This window comes from Mugil cephalus, chromosome 12, assembly GCF_022458985.1.
Source record: "Mugil cephalus isolate CIBA_MC_2020 chromosome 12, CIBA_Mcephalus_1.1, whole genome shotgun sequence".
NCBI classification, from domain to species: Eukaryota; Metazoa; Chordata; class Actinopteri; order Mugiliformes; family Mugilidae; genus Mugil; species Mugil cephalus.
The window spans coordinates 24,415,311-24,438,914 of NC_061781.1; the positions used below are offsets into that span (position 1 = coordinate 24,415,311).

A 23,604-nucleotide genomic window follows, 5' to 3' on the forward strand; every position below is an offset into this window, starting at 1 on the left:
TATTTACATACACACAGTCAGTGTGTTTAGCTTTTTCTTCTAAATCACCAATAGATTTATTTTATTAAAATCACCCATATTGCACAGAAATTACATTTTCTTCATACTTTCCCACAGTTTGAGTTATAACTGGAGTCATGGAGTCATCGCAGGCTCTTCTTCTGCAGTGGTTCAATGGGACAGAATGTGCCAGTGAATATTTCCAAAGGTTGTGCATGGGAATTGGAATTAATTCGCTTTTTCGATTCCTTTTCTGAGCTTTTTTCTGTTAAAAAAAAAAAAAAACTGAGCTGCGTTTGGATAAAAACTTCACTGGGATCTGACCTGGAGGCTTTTTGACACCTCAGTCTACAAAAAATAAACAACAGTCCCTTGAACATGTTCATATTCTTAGTTTGATTTGATTTGCTTTGTGCATTTTATTTCTTCTGCAGTTAAAATAAATTCTAAATGATAAAATGTTGAAGTTGTGAAGGTTCCCCATAATGCAGCTTTGTCACAACAGACATTATGATTAGTCACAGGTGTCTGAATGGCGGCTGCATTCGACTACATCCTTCTATTGTGCATGCTGGTTTATTTTTATGGCTAACAGAGGCACTTAATGGACCAAAGCCACTTTTAATAACCCTCCTCTTTTCTGAAAAATGTCTGCATTAAAAAAAAATCCATAGTTTTGATTTATTAATAAAAAAAAAAGGTAAGAGACAGCCCATCTGCTGCAGTCTCACTGTGAGCCCCTCCTTTAATGGCTAGTATCTGTGGTAAGTCTACACCCACATCTCTATAGCAACAGTAGCAGATTTGCGTGGAAACAGGCCGTGTTTTCTTTTTTCTTTTTTTTCCTTTCTGTGGAAATGGGTGTCATGGATGTGCCGTGAAATAACGACTCCCGAATGAAGAGATAATGAATGTGACAAAATGCGACAGAGATCTGATTAGCAATCAGGACCTCACTCTGGTTTCCTGCTACTACCCTTTCAAATGCATGTTCCCCACTCTATGGATACTTAAAGTTTATTAAAAAAGGGGGGAAATGATGAAGAATGCAGTTGTGAAGCGGGAAGCAAGGAGCTTTTTTTTTTTTTTTTGCATAAGCTAGAAAATGAGTGTAATTTCTGTTTTATTTCCTTGTGGAAGGTTATTTCTGATCATCACAATGCAACTAAATGCATATGAAAGTGGCAAAAAGAGAAACAGGAATGAGGTGAGGTCGTCCTTGGTCATATTTCTATTAAAACTGTAGCTAATCATTAGAGAGAAGAGAGACATGTTGCAGCTATTTCCCTCTAGTCTGGGTGGAATCTGTGTATAGTGAAGAGCTTCCTGTAAAGTAGAAGGTCTAACATACATCGATCAGCCTCAGCATTGTGACTGGTTGGTTTAACAACTGGTCCGATTATCATGACACCCGTCAACTGGTGGGTTATATCAGGCAGCAAGTGAAACATTTTGTCCTCAAAGTTTGTATTAAAAGCTGGACAAGAGGAAGGATTCAAGGATTGAAGAGACTTTGACAAGAACCAGATTGTGATAAACAGACGACTGAGTCAGAACATCAACAGAACTGAAGCTCTGGTTGTATGTTTTTGGTTCTGCGTGTTGGGCTTAAGTAGGGGCTTAAATAAATATAAATAATATTAAGAATTATGATAATTAATCATTAATATCTGAGAGTTGAGAGTCAAATTACCTAATAAGTCTCAAAAAGGGGTTTTGAAATGTGCGTTCGAGAACTGACTGACATGAATCCAGCAAATATCACAGTGTATAATCACAACAAACACAATGCCAGATTAAATTATAAAAGGATTTATTACAAGCACTGATTATCTTACAGTAACATTACTTACTATAAAAATAAGAATTTAATTATTAATGCTAAAAATTTATGGTGCTTTGCTGCAGTCAGGCTGTAGTTGACCCCTGCAGGCTCCACTCAGGCTCGTAGGCCAAACATGCAGTGGTCAGTACCTATCAAAGTTATTCTGAGGATGGATAAGAGGTGAAACAAAAACGGGGTCATGGAAGGTCAAGTGAAGGCCAATTCAAAAGCGTCAGAACACAAAGTGGATCTCAGTTTGTTTTGTATGATACACTGGAGAAAGCTCCTATCGACCCCTTCATGGCCCACGTCACTGTGACGTTACAACGTTAGCTGGAGGCAAAACAGAAAGCTTGAGGTGAACACTGTCACTGTCAACCATAAAAAGGTAATTTTGCTGTATTTTTGGGGCCAGAACCGAAAAAGCAAAAACACCAACTTGAAGTTTTATCACATACCAGCCACTGGCAGTCAAAGACAACTTTGGTTTGGTTAAAAGAAATGATTGGAGTGAGACAATCAACAACAACGTGCAACTTCATATCAGCTTAGATTAATATGTAATGATCATCAGTTTCAGCCTGGATAATGATTTGGGTTAGAATAAATTGTGACTGAAATTACATTAAATTAATCATTTTTTGGTGGGTTCCTATTACATGTTCTTGTTAGCTAATGCTAACAGCATGCTAACAGTGATTCAGGGGTGTCCAAGCAGAAGTTGCATTTACCACGTTCCCCTCCACAGTGGTTCCTCTTACTTCTTGTAATATCTTTGTTGGAGGCTTCACTTGATAAAGACAGACCAGACTTTGTCCCCTCTGTGTCCTTTGGTCAAATCGTCCGTCCAGTGAGTGAGAGTGTAGAGGTCAGTGAATATAGTCCCATCAGTCAGAGTCAAGTTTTAAAATAACACTCACGGTCTCAGAGAGTGAGCGTACTAGTATATTTATTGATATATGTTAACCGCTGTTTACTATAGACTATAGTGTTTGCGATGTTTTGCCTCCAGTTAAGCCCCGCCCCTCAAAATAACTTTACACTGTTTACAAACTGTGAAGGGGTCTATAATGGGGATGTGAGCATCAGAACTATATCACGGAGACATGTATGAGGGTCTAATAAATCCCATTGTATTCTTTTTCATCACATGTGTGTTGCTTATCCGACATGACACCATAAGGCTGCCATGTTCAGGTAGCGGTATCAAAGTAACCTCCACATAAGGGCCCGTGTTTCCCAGAAGAACATCACTTTGTAACGAGATCATCATTGGTGTCATTGGTGGTTTTAATGTTGTGGCTGATCGGTGTGTCTCACCAATGAGGCATAGTAGCAAAGAGAATGTAGCAAAAAGGCAGATTTTAGGAACCGGAATCACTGCCACTGCTACTTTTTATATTCACCATCGCTGCAGCGATCACAGAATGAGCAGACCTTTGGTTTTTAAGCAGACCAGAGGCAATAGGAGAGGAATTCACCACCTGGGGGTTTATTTCCAGCTCTCGTTTCGTCCCTTAACACACACACACCTTTCACCCCCGCGGCTCCGTCTTATTACATGCTTCACTCCTGGTGCACTAGTGGTAATGTACAGTGTGACAGTGTGGAAGACGTCCCAGGGCTTCACCCGTGTGCTGAGGAACGCTGTCGCTCTGCTGGCTGTGATGTTTCAGGAGCTGAGAAACGCCCACAGCGAAGAGATCATGGGCATCCGACGGGAGGAGGAGATGGAGATGTCGGACGACGACTCGGACGAAAATCCTTGCAAGAGGATGCGCACTGAGGAAAATGGTACGACAGACCGAGAGCGACATCACATTTCTACCTCGTGTTCATTGCTTTGTCTCAGTTACACACTAAATGAAACATTAGATGGTTCTGAGGTTAACTCCAGCTTCCTGCTCCCTGAGAGAAGTCAACAATCCAGATTCAAACCGTGTGTTTACTGGCTTCGGCTGGACTCTGGATTTATGCAATTAATGCAAAGTTGGTTCATTAGTGCGACAATAAGGCAACATGAGACATGAACGGGAAGATAAAACTCAAAATAAAAACATAATGATAGAGAGAATCTGCAGTACTTTGCAGGATAAGAATTAAAATAACCTCAAAGTAGAAAAATGCTCTGGTTGTTTGTTTTTTAAACTCGCAACATTTAAAAGAGCTTTACAGCCTGTAGCATCAACCACTGCTTGTCCTTGAGGTCTTTCTTTATATAAAGATAAATCCCTGGAAAGTCTCTCTCATGAAGACAGAGAGAAAATAGATGCCGTGCAATATAAATGTATAGCACAGACCATCTCTGGTGCACAATAATTGAATTCTGATAGAGATGAATGATAGAGAGATCTGCATCTAACCACTTGAAAAGTCTGGATTGTTCACACCTACGACATTAGAAATAGACCATTCAGTGTTTTGTAGACCTACATGTTAAGTACGTAGCACATACGGCATTTTAAAGTCAAATCAGCTGAGAGCAGAGCTGCAGAATTAATTTCTGTGACTTCCTGCAGGAGGGTGCGATCAGACTCAGGCGTCTCTGAAGGAGGAGAACGACTCCCTGCGTTGGCAGCTGGACGCCTACAGGAACGAGGTGGAGCTCCTGAGGAAGGAGCAGTGCAGAACGAACCGCCCCGACGACGATCACCTGCAGACACATTCACACGTTCACAGTCCAGAGGCTCAGATCCAGCTGCTGCAGCAGAGCATGCACAACATGCAGCAGGTGGGTTTCTCTCCTCTCAGCTCTTCTCCTGTATTTACCGAGGATGAAGATTATTAGTGGGACATGTGATGGTGAAGCCGTTCTAAGATACTCTCATGGGTTTGATGCAACAGAAATGACCAATGAAGTTTAGTTTATTATGAAAAAATAGGAAATTATGCATTTTTTATTTAAAAAAGTTCATAAACTGACACCCAAGTCTCTGCACACTCAGCATTAATACATTTATTGACTTGTTTAACAGCGTGAACTGTGCGTGAACTGACCTGAAAAGTTCAAATAAATTCCAGTAATTAATAATTCACATTTTACCTAGCAGCTACCCTAAACTGCCAAATATATTTCTACCTAATGTCCACAGTGCATTATTTCTGATGGAGTCATGTACGTTTAGAAACCTACTTATATATGACTTTTATTTTTAAATTAAAAACTCAGAATTAATGATCCCGTGCTTCCATAATTCATAACTCTGACTGTATGGTGCTCTGTCATTAGTGCTTTATTTATTGATTAGCGACTGCAGTCGCAAATTAGCAGCTCTGCTGTAATCCGGCATATTTGCAATCAGTCATCTTATTTTTATCTTATAATCATAATAACCCCTTTCTCCAGTGAAGGTTCCCAATCATCCAGGTCATGGCAGATCCTAAAACATAAAGCTCAAGCTAAGTAACTTGGGCTTGTTGAATTTCTTCTAGCTCCAAAATTCCTACATAGAACTAAAAAAGCTACTTGGATGAGCAGCAGATCTTCAAGAATCACAGCAAGTCCTATTCCTGTTGTCCCTTTGTTTTTTGGGGGTTTTTGTTGTTTGTTTGTTTTAAAGTCTTCTTTCGTTTTCTTTGCAATAAAAACCAAATTAGTGAAGAATTTCATGCAAAATTTTCCTAAATTTTTGCATCTAAATTACGACTTATTTTGAGGTGATGAGACTCACACCTTGGATTAATCTAGAATCACCAGTTTCCTAATGAGCATGTCTTTGGAGGTGGGAGGAAACTCTTGAACAATGATGCCGGTAAAATGTTACTTAGTGACGTTAGTTACTCTAATCTGACCATCTTTTTCCAGTAACAAGTAATCTAACGCGTTACTATTTCCAAACCAGTAATCAGATAAAAGTTACTTGTCGAAGTAACTGTGCGTTACTATTGTCCCCATTTTATATTTTTGCTATTTTTGCTTTCTTCTTGCGTCTTTGGGAGCGACGTCACGTATGCAGCAAGTCACGTTTTCATGAGGTCAACTAAGGTCAACTCACATGTAAAACCACACGGCAACACAAACCAATATAAACAACAATGGAAGGAGGAGAGAGATGAGCACAAGCTGGAAATATCTCAACTGGAGCAGTGGTTAGAGAAAAAAAAAACTTGACTTATAGACTTGGACTTAAATGTCTCCAAGTCAAGACTTTGGAGCAGAACCAGTAAGTTGGGGAGAGCTGAAGAAGAAGTTGGTCGAGCAGAAATGCTGGATTTTAATAAAAACATGTATTTTATTTTTTTGGTGGTGGGGGGCTAATTTAGTTACTTCTAAGATCAAGTAATCAGTGGAAATGTGCGATGCTGCCCATGGTCTACAGGTCAGTGCTGTGATGCTGCTGGTTTGAATTAATCCAGAAGAATCACGTGACGACACCTCTCTCCTCACCGTTAACTCCTGGCTGCTGCCGACCTCGCTGTGTGTGTCTTCCACGAGCAAACAAAAACAAACCAAAGAAAAAAAGAGACTACAACAGTGTTTTCCTCTGAGCTCTCCCATAATCCCTTGCTCCACTGATTTCATAAAGCAGCACACAAAGCTCCGTCAGAGCACGGAGCGCGTTCGCCTGATTCACTCTGATCTGACTCGACTCCCTGTCTTCATCTATCTGAAGTGACAGCGCTGATAGAGCGAGGCACATTAGAGACACACACACACACACACACACACACACACACACACACACACACACACACACACACATGCAAATGTGTTGCTCAGCTGACTTCTAACAGTGTGATGGAAAGTCACGCTACTGTCGCTCCTCGTTTGTCACCTGCTGCTGTTTTTGTTCCCCCGGTACAAACGAGCCTCCAAGACAAAACTAAATAAGTGCTTTGCTCAAATAAATATTACCTTCACATGCTTTATTACAGTCTTTGACAAAGTTACATCTTCAATAAATATCAATAAAAATACGAAGCATCTTATTGCAACGAAGAGAACGTAACCATAATAATAAATGACGGCCACAGCACATGAACAAAGTTATGAGTGGGAGCAAATACGACTGGGAAAGAAATTAAAGTTATAGCTGCCGTCAGCTGTTTCTCCTGCTGTAAGATTCCTCTGCAACAGCTTTATACTAAATAAATGAACATTTTTAAGGTATGGGCTCTAAAACTACACGTCTGACAATGAAAAAGTGTTTTATTCACGGCTCACGTACTGCAAATAAATGTAGGAGGCTGCAGCTTCAAATAGTGACGAGCTTCAGCAGCAAAGAAGCTGCTAAACTGTTCCAACTACAGTCTAATGACTCGCGTGTGCTTAGGACAGGACAGCTGCAGAAGCACGTCCACGTCCATAAATGCGGAGCTGATGTGAATTTCTAACAACCTTCCTCCATTAAAGGTCCCATATTATGCATCACTTTATAAAGGTTTTCTAACAGTAACATGTGTCCTCACAGTCTGAATATGAGGCCATAGAAGTAGTGATGTGTGATTGATACTGAAAGGTCTCTGCTTCCGATTCCAGGTCTTTAAGCTCTAAACTAGATTCTCAAATCAAAATATCGATACTTGTGATACTTCAGTCGTGGAACGTAAATAAACTATTGAGTTGTGGCAACACAACAAACCTTTTGAAACACAAACTCAGCTTAAACTGGTTTTTCTGTTGTTGTATTAACTCGGCTATATAATAAATTAAGCCACTACCTCAATTTACTTCAGAGTTTAAAATAAATAAATAGTAATAAATAAAGTATCGATATCTGAACCGTATCGCTGATACCAGACTAAATTTTACTCAGTATTGGATCCGAAAGGAAATCGTGGTATCGAACACCACTACCCAGAAGTGATAAAATTCCATCTCTTCCCTGGCTTGTTTGCTACACATTTCGTGGAGTGGGCGTGGTCAGACACAGCTCATTAGCATTTAAAGGTGCAGACGCAGCCTGTTCTCAGTAGAACTCACTACAGCCACTTTTTGACTGGTTGAAATTCAGAACCAAGGCTGAATTTGGGGTAATACACTTTGAAAACAATGATGTTTGACCTCTGACACCTTTATGAAACTGTCCATCATAATGAGATGTGTGGTTCTGCGTTTTCCTTCCAGCAACTCCTGACTCTGCAGGAGAAGCTGACGAGTAAAGAAGCCGAGCTGGAGCAGGCGAGAGAGGAGCATCGCTACCTGGAGGGGGAGGTGCTCGGCCTCCGAGACAAGGTGTGTGTTTATCTGGTGGTTCTGCTGTGACGTTCCTTTGATGATTTCATGTCACACTGGCTGTGTTTGTTTTTTTTGGGGCGGGGGCAGTAAATTTAAAGTCAGCGTGTCGAGGTCCTAATCAGCAGCAGACTCCTCACTCTCCTTTTCAGTGTGTTTTCTGGTTTCTGCGTCTCTTTCATGGCCGGTGTAATGAAACAGGTTCAGTATGACGGAGGGATGAAAGGGTTTGGAAGGACATGACGGCTGCTATGGCAACAGTCCTGCTGGGATGTTTTTCTGTGTTCCCCCGCTGAGAAGAGAGTGGTGTGACCTGAGAGACCGTGTGTGTGGTCTATAAATACTTGTGGACTGAGTGGTGGTGGTGTTGGATAAAAATCAGACAGGGTGCTTTAAAAGTGGAATCAATTACACACATTACATGTAGAGATGGACGTGTCTCTGGCCGTCACGTTTTGTGCAGAACCAAACTAACTGGAGGCTAATTGAATAAGGATCAAAGAAGTAGAGCATCTAGATTCTTCAGAACTTGATATAATTTAAGGTTTCTCCTCCTTATAGACATCATGAATGGAGAAATTAGCCACAGAGACCTAAACCTGTTTGGTACCTGCTGTAAACATGTTTATTTCTGCACTAAAGTTGGACATTTTAACATTGACGTCTATGAGAGGAAGCACTTTATTTATTTGTAAATGATATAAGTAAGTATAGATATTATGTGTAATGTAATGTAATGTGTATAATTTTACCCGTTAATCAGTTACATGTCTTTAAATGGCTCTGAATTTATTGTGCTTTTGTTTAGTTGTGATGCATTTTTAAGCATGAAAGTTGATTATAGCCATTGTCCTTTTGGACTCCTTTGTAACCCAGAAACTGCAGCAATAAAACATGAAATAATTGCTGCCACAATAGTTTCCAGATGCTGTTAAATGTTACAAACCTCCTGATTCACATTGATCCATGTATCCACATGCATTGTTTGAACAAAGGACTGTTTCAGATTGAAGATGTTTATTGTCATATGCACAAAAAGCAGCAGTTTAAACCACACGATGGAATTATTTACTTTGCAAATTTCCCTCACTGACAACAATAAAGACATAAAAAGAATGAAACATAAAACCAAAATGTAAAAAAGAATCCTACAGTATTTTTTCCTATGTATTTTTTTTTTATTTTTTTCTCGCTCCACATTTGAATTGACTCCCTCCTCTCCTTTATTGGCCAGGTACAGCATATGTGCAAATACAAGGAACTTGACTCCGGTCACTTTGGTAACAAAACAAAGCATACATTAGACTTTCAGAATCAGTCGTAGTGTATAAGTCTGGTGAAGAAATAAACATGTCGGTGGTCTGGAAGAACGAAGCAGAACTTTATATTTCTCTTCTGCTCATTCACTGTATTTTGTTAATTGATGAAAACTGAAGCCTTTAAAAAAGGCTCTAAAGTCCCACATAAAAGAGAAACTGGTTCACAGAAAGGATTGCAGTCTACAAATGTGGTCAACGCTGAGGTGTTTGTGTAAGTACTGGGACTGCCAAGAAGGGGAGACCAAAAAACACATCTGCACTTGTGTAGTTCACCAGTCGGCTGCTAACTAGGTCAGTGTTTCACATGGTTATGTTTAAAGAACCTGGTGAGACTTTCCACTACTCCTCATGACCAGTTTGCTTTGTGTCAATTTCCTCCATTAAGCATGTGTCAGATTTCGTGGGATTCCTCCAAATCCCCTTCCTTACAAATATAAGAGACAAACATCCTCCACTCCAGATGACTGACTCTGCTCAGTGGAAACTCTGAGCTTGTGTTCACTCTCCTCCAACAGAGACATGTATAAAACAGCAAAGGAAACAAACAGTCCTTTTTGTTCTCCCCGCAACTCATCAAATATCCCTGTTCCCTCTCTGTCTCTGCGTCTCTGCAGCTGCTGAGCAGTAATGGTGAAGCTGTGGAAGGGACCAATGGAGAGATACACGAAAAGGTAAAGGACTGAAACAAAGGGATGGCGTTTCTGCTTTTGAAGCCAAACATCGGGTGCAGCTCTTCAAAAGTGTGCATCTGATGCAGAGATGAATGATGCACATGTACAGTACTGTGCAAACGTTTTAGGCAGGAGTGGAAAACATATATGAATAACGATTGTTTATTTTGATCAATTAACAAAATGCAAAGTGAGCGAACAAAATCTAAGTCACATCAATATCTGGTGTTACTACCCTTTGCCTTCAAACCAGCGTCAATCCTTATGGGTCCACTTGCACAAAGTCAGGCCTTCTGTTGGATCGTAGACTCAGTGGTCGACCAAGGAAAATAAGATGAAAAACCTTGTGCTTATATCAGAAAATGTCCAGAACTGTCAGAAACCAGTGGGACCCAGGTTCACCCATCTACTGTCTGGAGAAGTCTGGACACAAGTGGTCTTCATAGAAGAGTTGCAACCAAAAATCCATCCCTCTGACATGGAAACAAGACCAAGAGACTCAACTATGAACCAAAACAAAGGAACTGGGCTCAGAAACATCTGGACTGATGAGTCAACATGAGAAATAATTGGTTTGTTCACCAAAAGGCTGGAGAGAGCTACAGTAATGAGTGTCTGCAGGCAACAGTGAAGCATGGTGGAGGCTCCTGGAGAGTTTGGGGCTGCATTTCTACAAATGGAGTTGGATTAATGGTCCTCAATGCTGAGAGATACAGGCAGATACTGATCCATCAACACCATCAGGGAGGAGGAGGACTGGCCCCACATTTATTCTGCAGCAGGACAAAGAGCCCAAACATCCAGCCAAGATCATTAAGAACTATCTTCAGAGGAAAGAAGAAGAAGAAGTCCTGAAAGTGATGGCATGAACCCCACAGAGCCCTGATCTCAGCATCATGGAGTGTGTCTGGGATTATATGAAGAGACAGAAGGATCTGAGGAAGATCTGTGGTTAGTTCTCTGAGATGTTTAGAACAACCTACCAGCTGAGTTCCTTCAGGAACTGTGTCCAAGTAGAAGAACTGATGCTGTCTGGATGGTAAAGGGGGGTCACACCAGATACTGATTTGATTTATATTTCTCTTCTGCTCATTCACCACATTTTGTTAATTGATGAAAACTGTATTTTACTGACTCATCTTAAATAATAGAGAACAGTTTCTTCTAAACTTGGCTTGAAGTCGTTTATCTGACCAACATACAGTTTATCTGTAATATGATAAAGCAACACATTAAAACATTTAAATATGATTATTTTAGTGTTTTCCCCCTTGAGTTTTTACATTTTATAGCCTTGAAATGAAACCTTTATAAGACTTTTCTGGGACTGTGAATAAACTGAATGTCTGATTATTTGGCAGTTTACAACAGCACAAACTCTTTATTGGTTCATATATACATATATATATATAGTGTTGGGATTTATTAAACACGTGTAGTGAAATGTTTGCGATGTGAAGGCGTGGACACACTTGCTCCGTATTTATTTTCATTACGTATGCGTTTGTGGAAGTTTCCCTTTGAGGCCGCGACATTTGGTGGAGTTGTGCCAACATTCGACACTGATATAAAACACGCCTTGACCCATTTTGCTCGTTCCTCCTGCATAGTGGTTTTAAAGTAGAAAACTTCTCCTGCCTGTCGCCGGTCTGCGCTGCCGTGCTGTTTGCTGACAGAAACGCATTCATGACACGTTTTGTCTGATGCTCTAATTGAAGCTCTTTTTTGTGAATTGTGTTAGTTAAATATTGAAATTAATTGGTTTTGTCAGGACGGACCTCTCCTCATGACGCTAATTAGTCCTGCTTAACTTTAAAACACGGGAATAAACTAGTCACAGATTCTCATGCATGTGTTTTTATTTTTTATTGTTATTTGTAGATTTATTTGTAGCCCGACACTGTCAAAGGAAAGGTAGCGACAGAAGGAGAGGGTGCTGAGAGTTCAGGGCTGTTATTTTTGTCCTCATTCGCTGTCTCTCACAGCTTTTCTCTTTCCCTTCACCATTATGTCCACATGCACACGTAGAGTATGTATATATGAGTATGTGTGTGTGTCATGCGAGATGAACCTTTAGCCTCAGAGCTGCTGAAGTGTGAACACATTGAAGCCAGAAGGACATAGATACATAAAACATGGCCTGTATTCTCTGCGGCGTTACCTTAAAACCTCCAAAGCCTTCTGAGTGGAGCGCTATGATGCCTTTTATTAAACTGTGAGAGGTTTTGCTGCATGTTTGTCTGCGTCCTGCATGATTATTTAGGTGCTCACAACATCCGTCTTCTGTGCATCAGTGGTGGAAGAAATGAAACATGTTTATACGATCCTGCTTCAGTGAAAGGACCATTATTAGCTCTGTGATGATGATTTAAATTCAACCAATAACCCCAAACTGATGGAGGGATTAAGTAGGAATGATTTAAAGTATCAGTTCAAAAATACTGCGTTATTTTGACATGTGTGTGATTTAGATGTGTGTGTTTTCTCAGGGGATCAACGGGTGTGTTCCTTCACTGTACCACAGCAGAGACAGGAGGAGCGAGGTCATCAAGAGAGGAGGAGTCGCCTCAGAAAAAGAGGCCCTGCTTCTGGGTAAATATGAGAGAGGAGACGGTGTGATATGCTCCTTCATGGACGCCTGGTATCTGTGGCCTGTAGGACACAGACTGGGGGTCTGGAGAGAACTGATCTGTGATGTAGTCACACATCTGGAAAAGCTGAATTTGTTTAAACTAAATTTCCTTTCCCCGTTTTCTAGTAATATCTTTCTTCCCAGTTATTAGCTTCAGTATCGGTGCTTTGATTGTATATTTTCTTCACAAATGTTGCATAAATATAGTGTAAACGATCATTTTTAAGTTGATAAAAATTAAGTTGCTCCAAATAGTTTCCTCACGTTATTTAAAAGTTATTTAATTATCAAAGTTCAAAGTTATGAACATGGTTCATAGTTTTTTAGTTGACCTGCATTTTAAAATGAAGTTGTTCCAATTAGATGTTTTCATTATTATTATTATTATTATTAATATTATAATAATAATAATAATAATAATAATAATAATAATAATAATAATGTATAAGTTCTATCCAGCGCTTTATCGTAGACACGGTGGATTCATTCGCTCACACAGTCATTTACATTTAATTAAATGTCAGTACCAGGTCTCTTAATAGTTTTTTATAGTGCACACACTCTAAAAGATTGTTATTATTAATTGAGATTAAACTTTTAAGTTACAAACAATATTTGACAGTTGACTCAATATTTTTGGTTCTAAGATCGGCTTAATATTATGTTCAGTCTAAACTGATGTTCCTGGAGTGTTATTTCACAAAGCTCCACTGTTTTGGGCTCAAGTAAAGATTGGCAGCAGATTCTGAACTGATTCCGAACCAACACATTAGTCTGTCAACTAATTACAGTCTAAAATAATCTGACAGTTAAACATTTCCCCTTACACTTTTTTTTTAGGAAAAATTCATTAGTGTAAAATAAGAAATAGAAACAATGTAACAAAAATATAACAAAGTAAACAACACAACAACAAATTCAAAATAAATCAGTTACAAAGTCAGTTGAGTAAAATAAGTAAACAAAAGCAGTAAAGTGATAATAAATATATAAATTGTTGGCTCATTCATTTAGTGAGTCTGAATCCTGTGTAGTTGTCGTCTCTTCCAATAACAGTATCAGTTCCAGTTGTGCGATACTGCCGTGATGATAGGATCTGAGTATCAAACTCTGTCCATATAAACCTTTAATTCCAGGTGGAGATGGAGAAGCTCCTGCATGAACTCTGTGAGGAGTAATTAACTGGACGTATAGAAAAGAAACTGTAACAAGAGTATCAATGTCATCACTCTGGTAGCAATTCTATACAGATACTGGCCTTGGTATCGATACTGTCAATATATTTAGATCGATACTGTTTGGCCCTATCGAGCATCGGAGCCAAGATGTAGTGCAGGACCGTCATATTAGACAGTATTCATCTTCTCTAGTGTGCCTAATAAACTGGCATGTGATGCAGCTCGGCTTCGTTTCCAGCCTCCAGGTGGACTCTACTCAGATCATTTAATTTCCTGTGCATGCAGCCACTCATGCAACATGCAGGGACGTCACTAGATTGATGTCTTAGTGGGCTGAGTGCACAGCGGGGCCTTCAGAGACACAACATTAAAGATGACTGAGCACATCCACGGCCGTCATGTTCACGCAGACACTAGCGCACTCTCTGCCGTCCAGGGGGTTTCTGGAGATCTCTCAGCCAGATTTACTTACTGACTTACTCCACGCAGCAGCTGGACTGAATTCATCTCAGCTCACATAAACCCTCCTGTGACCCAGGCCACGCCGCAGCGTTGACAAAAGCATCGAGTGGCTGTTTTGTCCAGAGCAAAGCAGAAGCCGCGGCTCATTTGTCTCTTTTAGCAGCAAATAGAAAATCCAGATATGAAAGAGAGACAAGAATCTCTATCTTCCCTCTTCGAGCGCCTACAGCTCAGATTTCTATCAAACAGAAACATTTGTGAACACGATTTAAATTTACATTTAAATTTGCACCTAAAAATAACAAATAAGGACAGTGAATGTGAAAAAAGATCCACACGCTTGATAAATCATTTCTGGCCCTGTACATCTCTGACTCTGTTGGTGCGTTCACACTCCTGCTCCATCTGAAGCTGGGTATATACTTCAGTCAGAGAACAGGAGTCCGGAGCCTCCTCTGTGGAGGGCTACGCCTCCCTGAGCATTGATACAGGGCGTCAGCATCTTTCTGTAATTAATTCTCAGCTGTTTCTCTAAAAACAACGCTGACAAAAACTGTGCAGTTCATGTTGAAGCTGGAGCTGATAAATGTTGAACGGAAAAGAGAGGTTGTGTTTGTGGTTTGTAGGAGGAAGAAGAGTGGAGAATTATCTGCTATTGTTCAGCCACTGAGAAACATTTATGAGAAAAAGTAGGATACGAGGGGCAATGGATAAGCTTTTAACATGAGGTAGGATGAAGTCAGATGTAGAAAAAGTCTTAGTCCAGCGGTTGTGGAGGTCATAGATAGATGAGGCGTCTCAGACCTGCACAAAGCATCACTTCACACTGTCACAACCGCTGACCTTCAGGAAAACAGCAGCGAGGAGGTGAAAACTTCTCCTAGTGTTGCATTGTTTGCATTTTTTAACCATATTTATTACCTCAAACTTTCCACGCAATCCCTCAAAGAGCTGAACTGTTCGTGCATGTGTGCAGAGCTGCATAACTCATGTCCTTCGTCCCTCAGGACAAACTCATCAGTCTCTTCTAATACGTCAGAAACCTCCTGTAGATGTTGCCTTAAAAGGTCAGACCCGTATCTCCGTACTGAGCGTGATTCCCACTCCCTTCCACAGTCTGACTTTCCTTGGCTCAAGTTGAAAATTTGACTTGCTAAATAGAGTGCCCCCCCTCCCTCCTCCTCCACCCTGCAGCTCTCCTCTGATGGCACGGTTCCACGTCAGCAGGCCCTGTGGAAGCAATTGAATTAGACCAGTCTGTGATTGCCAGCGTTTCGCCACATAAATCAAGGAAATAAATATTGGCTGCACCAGATCCTCCAGGGGAAGCCACTCTATTCCCTTACCCCCCCACCACCACCACCAATCCTCCTCTTCCTCCCCTGCCCCCGTTCCTTCTGCATGGCTGCCTACCGTTGCAGGACCTCTCAGGAGTAATCAGTTTCTGCTCCGGCCAGCGTTTTTTATGGGGCTGCGCCGCCATATGTTTACTGTGCAGCACTTGGTGAGGATGCAGATTGGCTGCTCAGCTGGACCCTGAACCCGAACGTCTAATATCCACTCGAGTGGCTCTTACCTCTGTGTCAGCCCTCCCTCCATCCCTCCGCTCTGTATTAGCTTGACAAGCCTGTGTTCTTGCTGCTCTCATGAATACTAATGCTAAACATTAAATCTGCACAACAAAACGCATGTTTATAGAAATAAACAGACTTTTGTCGTGCACGTTTCAGCTTAGTTTTCAGAGAATCTGCAAAAGATAATGAGACTTTATGCTTGTTTCCTTTTCTCCTGATGCATGAATGTGGTTTTGATGAACAGCTGGAAGTGAATCATTGTCCAGATGAAGCTTGAGAGAAGTTTAGTTCATGTTGTTCTTCCCGTATATAACACTGATCAGTTAGTTGAAAGACTCCTCTGTTCTCATCTACTGCACATGCTGTAATATTTCTTTGTATTTATGTCACGATATGTAGCATTGAAACATGAATATGGGCAGTTTAAACTCCCTTTAAAATGTTCCTTTACATTGTTACATTATTATGTTATATTATTATTATCTCATCGTCTCGTCGTCATCTAGTAGTACTAGTAGTACTAGTAGTAGTAGTAGTAGTAGTAGTAGTAGTAGTAGTAGTAGTAGTGGTACATGGAAAGAAAAGTAAAACCTTTGAGTCCTTTCAGTGCAACATTTTACAATACACAGGAGCTTCAACATTCATTGTAGCTTCTCCCTGGCTGGTCAGATTGATATATTTCTCTTAGAGTTTTGTAACCTTTTGACCTGTTCTCTTCTCTGCAGGCATCATATCGACGTTCCTCCACGTGCATCCATTTGGGGCCAACCTGGAGTATCTGTGGTCGTACATACAAAGACTGGACTCAAAGGTAAGAGAGACCAAATGATATATTAAAGTTTAAATAAAGCACTTTTTCTCTAAACAAAACAAGATTCACGAATAGGTCTTTGGTGTTGGTGTGTTTCCATTCATCACGTTAGGAGAAAAACGTCAAAAGTTTTAGAACACTCCAATATTTCTTTCTTTTTTTGTTGAAATTTATGCAGTTTAATGTCTCATTTCACTCTGAAATGAAAGCACAGACAAAATAAATGACTGAAGTTCAAAAAAATTAAAAAAAAATAAAAAATCCTGGAATCGATAAATAACCGAAAATATATTCTAACCTTTGGACTCATCGCAGTAAACATCTTTATCTGATTTAACATGTCACATTCTTTCTTTCTAAAATGGAATTTATTCAAAGAGTATTTTTCAGAGAGTTCTTGTAGGGAGCTTTACTTTCACTCTTCTGTCCAGTTCATCACAAACCAGCTCCATGGGGTTAAAGTCTAGAGACTGGACCATGATACACTCCATGTTTCCATCTAGTTTTCATCCTGAGGTAGTTCTGGTAGAGCTTGGGCTAAAGTTCTGGGTCATTATGTTGCTGTAGGATGAAGTTCTGACCAACTATACCAGAGGAGACTGATGCTGTCCTAAAACCCTAAGGTCGTTATCTCTGTGCCACAGTTTGATGCGTGTCCTTCCTGCTGTGTCTCTCAGGTATCAGCGGGGGAGCTGGAGCGCCTCATGGTCCGTCTGCCCACCATGTTCAGGCAGGAGCTGAGCGGCGTCGGAGCGACTCTGGAGAAACGGTGGAAGTTCTGCGGCTTCGACAGCCTCAGCTCGGCGTGACGCAGGGACGACGCACGCACACACTGGGCAGACACAGCAACGTGAAAAGACAGTGTAACAGACCCTTAATGTGTGTGTGCGTGTGTGTGTTCTTCACACTTTCACAGCAGCGTTGGATTATATGGATGATGTTCACCCAAGCAGACACTGGAAACCGGACAACTGCATGTTGGGTCAAGATGAAAACTTTTGCAGATTCGTATCTCTGTGAACTGCAGCGGGTTTTTAGAGACTGGGTGCTACATCAGTCCTGAAGACACTCCGCGTATCTCGGCTTTGAACTGAACCGTGGCACTTGGTGACCTTCTTAGCTCCACTCAGCAGCAGAGGGAGTAAAAAGTTCCACCAAAGTTAATCTTGTCCAGAAACTGGTGCATTCTTACTTTCTAGTGGGCTCCCTGTGGCACGATGGGACATACACAGTTAGGTCAGTGACACTCGGTTTACAAGGAGTTTACACTCGACTATAAATCTGCCATCTGAATTAAACACAAACTTTTCGTTATGTTGTCTTCAAATTTAACACTTAAGTTCTTTACCACAAAGACTAAAGTAATGAAACAAAACATCACGGATTACAGATCATTATTTTCTGGTTTATTTACGGTAGATTGAAGCAGCAACGTCTGAGGCCGAAAAGCAATGAAGCAGAAATGCAGTTCCTCCTATGGCCACTAGATGCTCGTATGGGAACTTTAACCCCAGAGCTGTATATTAAAGAGAGTCTGTCCAACTCAAATCATGGCGCCTTGTTTGCTACATCAGAGGTTAGATTCTACAGTGTAACCCTGGTTGATGTTGAAATAAATGTCTTATTTTCACCATTAACGGGCCTATAAATGTTATTACCAACGTCTGTCACTATGTAAAAGGTCCTCACTTAAATATCCCAGCGTCTACTTCCTTTAAATATCTTAAATGAGCTGTAAAATGCTTTGTAGCCCAATCACCTCATCAGTCATGGAGCTGTGTTTACCTTCTCCTCAGTCTCCGTGTTCATCCATCACCCTTAAAAGGTTCAAATTACTCAGAAAAATTATAAATACTCAGAAATACTGTTATTCAGTATCATCATTAGTATCATCATTATAGCATTAGCACGCTAGCCATAATAACTTAGAAGTATCCGAGCTAAAGTTACATGTCAGTTAAATGTGTCTACATGGACATAAATTACATGTATAAATGGGTTTCACAGTATATATGACGCTAGCTGCTATTTTTCTGAGCCTTTAGTCTAGATAACTAGCTAGCATAAGGTTAGCATAAGGCTAGGCTAACTTCAAACTTCATTCATTTGTAAAGTGGTGTTTTTGAGATCAAGGTTCACATTAATGATGGTATGACTTTATTTTTCTATATAAAATCTTAACAAACGTCAAAGAGAGACATTGACATTTACCTCATCACATAATAGAGAGAAACCAGTTACATCCAGTTCTTCCTTTTAATCTTCTGCTCCATAACTTTCTCTGTTTTTGTTCACTGGGGAAACGGTGGAGTTTCCTCCGTGTTTTTCTGATCCTGTGCTGGAGCCATAGGCTGAGCACTGTGGCATATTTTAACTTTTAATCCAACTTTATTCTCTGTTATTGCCACTTCTCTATGGGTGAATAGTGGTTAGATGTATCTAACATGGCGCCATGAAACACGTGACCAGCTCAGAACCAATCAGCAAAGAGGGACAGATCAGACGCTCCATTCTCTAGTTGGTCGGACTCTCTGTAATATATGGCTCTGGTTAATACAGAACTTTAAGTTTCAAAAATTCAATTAATTTATTCACGTATTTGACCGTATCTGAATTAACTGGGAGTTAGGTTTAGTCAGGCACTGCCAAGATGGCGGCAGCCAGAGACACAACGCTGAGCTTCAAATCCTTGTGTGACATCACAGAGGGTTGGTGATTCTATTTTTCCTCATGAGAAGAGATGCCGTATATAAAAGCTCGTACTGTTCAGACAAATAAAACTTTACTACTGGACACTTAAAGGAAACATCTCGGTAAAAACATTTAGATGCATTTGACTGAAGCTTCGTTTCTGAGTCTTTGCTGCTCCTGTACTGTGTATGTCGGGTGACAGTTTTGTCGTTGGTGTGGCCCAAACACAAGACCTTATTCATTTCTTACTGCCAGATATATGTTTGGGGATAACAGCTCCAAGGTTTTAAATAATCCGAGTGACTAAGTGTGAAGAAAATACTGCAGCGTTTTTCTTCCTGCAGAGATCATGGACACTGAAAACTGGAGGGAAATACTGCATGAAGGGGACAGTAAAAGAAAAAAAAAAGATCTGTTTAACGACGATTTGAGAGATTCGAGTAAATCCGACCATTCTGCTTAATTTATTTCTTTTAAGTGTACGAGGAAGCTGTTCGCTGAAGGCAGCAGACTGAAATGTCTCACTGCCATCAGATACTTGTTGTAATTAAATGTGATAAAATGAAAAGAGTCTCCTGCTTTTATTAAAGAGTACACCTCTCAGAGCTAATAGCACTTTAGTTAATATTCTTCAGTCTGATAGAAGTGGAAAAATGAGGATGTTAAGGTGCAGATGCTACACACAAGTCTCTAAAGACCACAGTGATGTACATGCATTAGACATTTGATTAAAATGTTGTGTTGCACATTAATTGACTCCAGACAAACGACAGAAAACACATCTGCTGTGTTTCTCCGTGTTTAGCTGCTCAGTGCTCATAAAAGGAAAGGCCGACTTTAAAAATGCAGTTTCAACATTGCAGCGATTCCTCCTCAAGTCCAGCTCACAGGATGATGTAAACGTCTGTCCGCGACCACGGAGCTGATGCTGATGCAACACAGGTGTAACACACACAGCTGGTCATGCGTTAACACAATGTGTGTAAGAGCATGCAGAGGATATCTAAATAAAAAATCTAGGCCAGAGCCTCACTTTGTCAGACACAAACTTTAGTAAACCTACAGACTAAATATTTTCCTCTCCTTTGCTGCAGGAAAAATTAGTCCCACAGAGAAATCCCCGACGCACTGAAGTTCCTGCAAATGAATTCACGCTGGTTTTCATGAACACTTTGTTCTGCTGCAGAGTGTTGTAGTGTCCCTCCTGACTCTGTCTGTCTTATTGTCTGGTGAAACTGAATGTGAAGCAAAAAAGTGGATGAGCTGCACACAGTGTTAAAACATGGAAGCAAACGGGTTGAACACGGACGAATGGAGGTCAACTTTGTGATCCTAGGGGGCGCTGTTTCACCTTCTAAACCAGGGGTGTCACTAATCTCAATGGGGCCGGACCAGCAACACAGTAGCGTCTAATAATGTATAGTAGTGAACAACTGGACATTTGCAATGTCTGTTTAGTTCTAGGTCTCAGTTTTGTGTCCACAACTCTCACTAAAACTGTGTGAATCCTCAGAATAGCTGCAGGTAATGTCTCAATGTCCAGATCATATCCTCAGAAGATGCTAGACGCTCAGCGTGCATGTAAAGGCACAGCCAGCCAAGTGGCCGGGATGGTGTACAGGAACATATCTGTACCCAGTAATGGAATAGAAGCATCCAAGTCTCAATGGGCCACACCACAGAAGGTGGTTGATGGGTCTTCGCTGACCAACCTGGACGTAGTGGTGGTGGACAAAGAGCAGAAGAAGGCAGAAAAGACCGGGAAGTACTAAGACTTAAAGGAGCAGCAAGGTTGAGGTGAGAATGGTAGAGGACCTGAGCTTGAGGAAGGATGTTCTTCTTATGTATATACGTCTCTTCTCTCCATGCACGTGGACAGTGAAGGTTGGTCGTGTATGTTGCTTTCCTAGGATACAAGGAACATCTCTTACTGTTACCTTAGATATGGTCAAGTGGTGGTACTTGTAAAAAAAAATAACATCCAAATAAAAGACAGTTTTCCAAAAAGGACAATACAAAAACAAGAAAAGTAGCAGTTAATTCAAACATCCAGTGTCTGTTTCAGGGTGTTCAGGATGGTTGTTGTAGATGGAATGAAGGATTTTTTGTAGATGTTTTCCTCCTGATGACAGTAACTGTAAGGAGTGGTGGTGTGATGAGGAGGGTCAGACCACAATATCTTTGGTACTTTAGTTTACGATCCTGCTACTTTCAAAGCAGAATGAAATCATTACAGCAGCCGTCTGGCTACCGGTCAAAAGAAAACACTTGTTCAACTCCCTGATGTGGAAGTGTTTGTGTGCTGCGGCTCCATAAATAATGTGTGCAGAATGCAGAGGGAGCAGGCCTCCATTAGCCGCGCTGCATCTGTAATGAGGCCCGTTGACAGCAGCTGTAATTAGCCACAGCTCTTTGTGTTCTCTTTGTGTAGCGCGGTGTCGAGACGTTCCCTCATATCCCCCTCCGCTGCCATGTCTAGTCACCGGCCCCGCTTGTCATTACACCTGGCAGCCATTACTGCGGGAGGCGTCTTCTGGGTGAAGCTGGATGTGAGATATTGTGAGGCTGCTTCTTGCTGACAGCTGTGTGAGATTACAAACGACAGCGTCAAGTGTTGTGTCCAAAAATAGGCAAAGATCCTGTAGGAGTTTTTAGTAAAGCGTTGGCTATGATATAATCAGAGCTTTTACTCAAGTTCTTTAGTATTGTTGTTATTTTTATGTATTTACTCAAGTTTTAACTCTGTTATTTCCACAGTACAAAGAGACAATACAAAACTATAATAGGTTCTTTATTAAATGATAATATTAAAAAGTAAAAAGTAGAATATTTATTCTTGAACTGTAGTGAAATACTTAAGTAGAGTAATACAAAATTGATGGTTTAGTTTACACTGGTTTATAAAAAAAAACTCTTGAGGATGAACAGGTTTATGGCTGAAAAATTAATAAAACAATGATCTACAAATTTGGAGGCAACATAATCGATAACATTTATCGAAAAAATGCAAAAACAGAAATGCAATAAATGCATATTTTATTTTATTTCTTTAATAGATTTTCTAATACAAAATTTCACTTCCACTTTGTCACTTCCATTACTTGTCACTTATAAGTAGAGCTATGTTCAATCCAACGGTATATTTGCTTATCATCATTAAACCAAACATTGTAGTGGGTTAATTAACGGTTTGCCTAAAGACCATGACTTAATCAACTGGTTAACAAGTCCATGGCATAAGCTTTGACGAACACACAACAGGTAACATGCTATAGAGTTGTAGCACAGAACTGCACGAGTAGTAATAGAGAAGAAAGTATGTGAGAGACAAGAGAGTAGCATCAAGCTTTTATCAAGTTTCAAAATTTTTATTTTTCACATTTTTTTAAAGAAAAAACATAAAATATGACAAATAATAATGAAACAGTGCAGGGGAAGGCTCATTTGAAGCCTCCACCTCATAATAACATTAGAATATAGTAATATTACAACTTTATGTTGTTGTAAAAACATCAGAAAATACACCAAGAAAAAACGCCAGTAATGTAGATGTGAATCGTCCTCCTGCAGCCTAGGCCTGCAGCAGCATAACTAAAGGATGGCTAAGTCCAGCTCTGACTATTAAAAGAGGAAAGTCTTAAGCCTGACTTTAAAAGTAGAGAGAGTGTCTGCCTCCTGAACCTAAACTGGAGAGGAGACTGAAAGCTGAAAGCTCCACCTCACATTCTACTTTTTGAAACCACAAGTAGTCCTGCACTTTGAGATCGAACCGTTGGGATGATCTGGTATTTTACCAGCCTCCATGCAAACTATCACTAATCTGTGCCCCAAAGATGCATTGCCAGCGGTATTTCCTAGGAGACTATCTGCCACTTGTCCTGTGTGCTGCTGCCCTCTAGGGTCCCGGCCCTGTAACAGTCCTGATACAATAACAGAGCCACTTTATAACAAGAGTAATATGATCTCTCTCGCTTCTTCCTGTCAATGCTCTTGCTGCAGCATTTTGAATCAATTGGAGGCTTTTTAAAGAGCTATTTGGAGCCACACAGTAATGAGTTACAGTAATCCAGCCTGGAAGACACAGATGCATGAACTCGTCTGACCTGGTACCAGGGACGGGCAAAAAAAAACTTTGAACCCAAACACACCAGCAATCTGTTTCCAGCAACAGAAAATGAAAAAGGAAAATAAATGAACATTGTTGAAACAGAATTTTGAAATTACCAGAAATAAATTGTTTTAATTTTTTATTTATTGTTTTTCTTT

At 40.4% G+C, this 23,604-nt stretch overlaps 1 protein-coding gene across 2 annotated transcripts in view; it reads left to right on the top strand.

The window, feature by feature from the left end:
* The window catches only part of enox1 (ecto-NOX disulfide-thiol exchanger 1), a 105,479-nt gene extending 87,178 nt beyond the window's left edge, over positions 1-18,301 (top strand). For both annotated transcript variants that reach the window (XM_047601642.1, XM_047601641.1), the window contains exons 10-16: positions 3,502-3,619; positions 4,345-4,556; positions 7,893-8,000; positions 9,934-9,990; positions 12,480-12,582; positions 16,562-16,647; positions 17,325-18,301. In XM_047601642.1, coding sequence (XP_047457598.1) covers positions 3,502-3,619; positions 4,345-4,556; positions 7,893-8,000; positions 9,934-9,990; positions 12,480-12,582; positions 16,562-16,647; positions 17,325-17,456 — 816 coding nt within the window. In that variant the 3' untranslated portion in view covers positions 17,457-18,301. The remainder of the gene's footprint in view (positions 1-3,501; positions 3,620-4,344; positions 4,557-7,892; positions 8,001-9,933; positions 9,991-12,479; positions 12,583-16,561; positions 16,648-17,324) is intronic.
* The last annotated feature ends 5,303 nt before the right edge of the window (positions 18,302-23,604 follow it).